This window comes from Amia ocellicauda, chromosome 16 (genome assembly GCF_036373705.1).
Source record: "Amia ocellicauda isolate fAmiCal2 chromosome 16, fAmiCal2.hap1, whole genome shotgun sequence".
In the NCBI taxonomy this organism is placed as follows: Eukaryota; Metazoa; Chordata; class Actinopteri; order Amiiformes; family Amiidae; genus Amia; species Amia ocellicauda.
Window position 1 is genome coordinate 27,065,453 of NC_089865.1, and position 4,535 is coordinate 27,069,987.

General features: G+C 41.8%; 2 protein-coding genes and 1 pseudogene across 2 annotated transcripts; 2 read left to right on the top strand and 1 right to left on the bottom strand.

Moving 5' to 3' along the window:
• Positions 1–1,132: 1,132 nt before the first annotated feature.
• On the top strand, positions 1,133–1,572 carry LOC136711327 (histone H2A-like; annotated as a pseudogene).
• Positions 1,573–2,282: 710 nt separating this feature from the next.
• LOC136711657 (histone H3) lies at positions 2,283–2,798 on the top strand. Its single transcript, XM_066688041.1, has one exon. It carries the CDS (start codon positions 2,343–2,345, stop codon positions 2,751–2,753), a length of 411 nt encoding a protein of 136 aa, XP_066544138.1. The 5' UTR covers positions 2,283–2,342; the 3' UTR covers positions 2,754–2,798.
• A 1,037-nt stretch (positions 2,799–3,835) lies between these two features.
• Positions 3,836–4,200, bottom strand: LOC136711658 (histone H4). Its single transcript, XM_066688042.1, has one exon. The coding sequence runs from the start codon at positions 4,198–4,200 to the stop codon at positions 3,889–3,891; it is 312 nt and encodes a 103-aa protein (XP_066544139.1). The 3' UTR covers positions 3,836–3,888.
• Between the last annotated feature and the right edge of the window lie 335 nt (positions 4,201–4,535).

Below are 4,535 nucleotides of genomic sequence, written 5' to 3' on the forward strand. Positions count from 1 at the left end.
GAAAGGCATCGACCACATCAAACCAGAGGAGCTTTTCCAGATCAGCAGGGACACACACACCTGGGGACACAAATGGAAATTGGGCTTCAAGGCATTCAAAACGGAAAACAGGAGACACTTCATCACACAGAGAGTAGTCACAATCTGGAACAAACTCCCCAGCAATGTGGTAGAAGCAGAAAATTTGGGAACATTTAAAGTCAGACTGGATAGGATCCTTGGATCGAATGGGTCGAATGGCCTCCTCTCATTTGTAAACTTTCTTATGTTCTTATGTTCTTATGTTCTTACATGTGGCTGTGAAGACACGTTTTGGAATCAGTCACCCCAGTGGAGTGAGACAAAAACCAGAGCTTTGCAGCAGCGCCAGTGGTGTAGGTATCATACAAGATTCCAATTCTTGTGACTTGGGTTTGATTCCCAGCTGGAGCATCTGACACAGTGTGTTCTCTATCTTGCTTTGATTGCACATGTAATGTCATGAATGTAGGTCTATTCCTTTCTGATTGATTGTTTATGGAGAGAGGGAGGGTCAAGATATTGAACTCTGTGTTCTGTGTTGGACAATGCCTTGCTAGGGATTTTGCATTTGTTAAACTTTTGAGGTGCCAATTCAGTGGGAGAAAACACATTGGTTGTTGCTTGCTTAACTCTACATCTTTCTTTGGTCTCTTTCCATAATGTGCATCACTCAATAAATGCTCGTTATCAGTGCACTGACAATGTGGTTGACTCGTTTCTCCATTTATGCATCATGGTGAAGATTATTTTCTTAATACGAGAATGCAGCAGATGATTTCTTTCCTTTTGTGGTATGTGTGTGGGAATGTATGAAAAAGCTTGGACTTGCAGTGGACATTAACATTAACATTTCTTTGGTTTGTTAATTGAAAAACTGTGGAACAGGAGCGGTGTTATTGGATGATGATATGTACTATAAAGTGGAAATTGTGGGTAACGAGATGTAAAATACTAAATGAAGTGAAGTACATACTGGGGGAGATGTTTTTTAAGCAAATTTTAACATATATAAAAAGTAAAAAGAAAGATGATCTAAATGTGAATACTATATCATGGATTGTATCAAAATATAGTGTAGTAATGTGAATTAGTATTGATGATTTAATGTGTGATGACTAATATCGTACTATCCATTCTACTCTATGTAAAAAATGTTTTAATTCTATTAAAATAAAAAAGTGAAACCGGTGGAAAGCAGAGAGCGAAGGCCAAGACTCGCTCCTCCAGGGCTGGACTACAGTTCCCAGTCGGCCGTGTCCACAGGCTGCTGCGGAAGGGAAACTATGCCCAGCGCGTCGGTGCTGGAGCCCCGGTCTATCTGGCCGCTGTGCTGGAGTATCTGACCGCCGAGATCCTGGAGCTGGCTGGCAACGCCGCCCGGGACAACAAGAAGACCCGCATCATCCCCCGGCACCTGCAGCTCGCCGTCCGCAACGACGAGGAGCTGAACAAGCTGCTGGGCGGCGTGACCATCGCCCAGGGCGGCGTGCTGCCCAACATCCAGGCCGTGCTGCTGCCCAAGAAGACCGAGAAGCCCGCCAAGAAGTAAAGACCAACCGACCGACTGACTGACTGACTGGAAATACCCCAACTTTTCTTTTAAAAGGCATTCACGCTTTCAATAAAAGGACGGATTTCCTTTTTCAATTTTGTTTCCCCTGTTCATAAAACCTCATTACTACTACCGTTTTACGATATAGATATTTTCACCATTTAATTGTACAGTTAACAAAACCTTATAATTTAGGTAACAAAATGTAAATACAAAACATGTTTTATATTAATCTAGTACTGTAAAATGCATATATGCAGTTTGTAGTGTACCACAATCATAATGTAGCCTTCTATATTAATGTATTAAATAGTTAAGACATAGGTAGACACAATAGTTACACAATATCTTGATCCCTTCATCATCAATCTTACTAACCTCAGTACAATTATTGTAACAAATGACAAACCATGAGATTTATTTAGAGGTAAAAATAATTCTTAATATCTTAATAATCGGTTCAATTGTTCATACGTAGAGTATACGTGTTACATTAAGCTGCAGTGTGTTTAAAACGGCGGAAGGGAGAGAGCTAGGACAACAATAAAGCAGCTTGTTCGGTATGAATTAGGGGGACCGTGAGAAAAGAACAAACTAACTTTAGCCCAAATTTAAATACAGCCAATCACTGGTTAGGATTCACATGCTAACCAATCATCATTCGGATGAAATCTCAGCCAATGGCTTCAGGCAAGGTCTGCTTTAAAAAGGGTTCCTGCTGGTCGTCACTTTATTTCTGAATCTACGCTTAGATTTTGAGGTTGTGAGAATGGCCAGGACAAAGCAGACTGCTCGCAAATCCACCGGCGGAAAGGCGCCTAGAAAGCAGCTGGCGACCAAAGCTGCTCGCAAGAGCGCCCCGGCCACCGGCGGAGTGAAGAAGCCTCACCGCTACAGGCCCGGCACTGTGGCTCTCCGGGAGATCCGCCGCTACCAGAAATCCACCGAGCTGCTGATCCGCAAGCTGCCCTTCCAGCGCCTGGTCCGAGAGATCGCCCAGGACTTCAAGACCGACCTGCGCTTCCAGAGCTCCGCCGTCATGGCTCTGCAGGAGGCCAGCGAGGCGTACTTGGTCGGCCTGTTCGAGGACACCAACCTGTGCGCCATCCACGCCAAGAGAGTCACCATCATGCCCAAAGACATCCAGCTGGCCCGCCGCATCCGGGGAGAGCGAGCCTAGACACTGACCCCAGAGAACGACACAACGGCTCTTTTCAGAGCCACACAGATGTTACCCAAATAGGGCGAATTCTTTTGTTTTACTGGAAAATCTCTTTAAAAATTAAACACGTGTTCGGTTCACTTTTCTACAATTTTACCCTTTCATAGGTTTAGGAGACCGCAGAAGACCAAATTCATGTTGTTTCTTTTCTTAGAAATGTGATTTGTTTGTATTGCAGTGTAGTGATCTCCATCATACAGTAAAGTTCCTACTTTATATATAGAAGTAGTTAAAATAGTGTAATTAGTTGAGAGTATCTATACATAAGAACTCGCAAATATTACGAGAATGCATGCATCAAAGACTTTCACTTTTAGCCGTTTCACTAATAGTTTAATCATTTTAAGATTAAGATCCAGTCATGTCCAAAAATCACGGAATAAAACAATTTATTAAAATCATTATTTAGGCTATACAGAAACACAAACTTGTAGCTTAATGTCAAAATATATAAAGCTCTGGAAAAAAATGAGACCACTTAACATTGATTTCTGAACTTGGAGTGGTCTCAATTTTATCCAGAGCTGTATATATGACCTGATTTTTTAAGAAATTCAATAGCATGGTGCCTTCTATTTTAGTATTTGTCAGAAGACTTTACATCGTATTTAATTTTTGTTAGAACAGCCAAGGATGCATGAGGCATAAACAGATCAAAAACACTTTACAATAAATGACTAAATCTATACTTTACGGTACATTTAGATCTGTGATGATGAAGGAGAGATGTAGATTAATGGTTTCCAATATTCAGTGTTCCAGTATCATTAAATGAAAACCATTCTATTGTATTTTTCAAACATCCTTACATCTAGGAATCATACCTTAATCTCTCAATCGATGATGAATTACTTGTATTACTATAAACTTTATATTTAACACAAGACATCTCGAAATAATCTACTCTGACGATTAAACGGTGACTCGAGAGACTATGTAATAGGCAGTATACATCGAGTATACAGTGAATATCCACATAAATATCAGAACCAGAATGTTTAAACAAAACAAGAAACTAGAGCTCCTTAATTTGAAGTGTGGGCGGCCCTTAAAAGGACCTTTGGGTTGTGAGCGGGTCGGGTCAGGCAGTGGTTTATCCTCCGAAGCCGTACAGAGTGCGACCCTGGCGCTTCAGCGCGTACACCACATCCATGGCGGTGACGGTCTTCCTCTTGGCGTGCTCGGTGTAGGTGACGGCATCACGGATCACATTCTCCAGGAACACCTTCAGCACTCCACGGGTCTCCTCGTAGATCAGGCCGGAGATGCGCTTGACTCCACCACGCCGAGCCAGGCGGCGAATAGCGGGCTTGGTGATTCCCTGGATGTTATCACGGAGCACTTTACGATGGCGCTTAGCGCCTCCTTTACCGAGTCCCTTTCCACCCTTACCTCTTCCAGACATACTTTCCTAACTTAAATATTTGAGTACATTCAGTTATGAAATTTGTGTAGATATACTCAAGGAGCGGACCTGATTGAAGCATAACGATCACAAAAGGGCGGTAGAGAGAACTCACCCGCCTTCTCTCAGGGGAGCTCCATTACTTAACATTTTCAACACCAAACTAGATTTCATGTAGTTGTAAATTTATAATGTAATGTATTTTTATTTAATGAGAAATTATACGGAACAACTTCAAAAATGTTTAAACTTGCTTGCCATTCAAAACACCGTTTCACAGTAACACGTACAAAAATGTAAAAAATAAATGGACGTAGAAATGTATACCTAATCCC

Excerpts from the sequence above, each read along its gene's own strand:
- LOC136711657 (XM_066688041.1), top strand. The coding sequence starts at position 2,343 with ATGGCCAGGACAAAGCAGACTGCTCGCAAATCCACCGGCGGAAAGGCG.
- LOC136711658 (XM_066688042.1), bottom strand. The coding sequence starts at position 4,200 with ATGTCTGGAAGAGGTAAGGGTGGAAAGGGACTCGGTAAAGGAGGCGCT.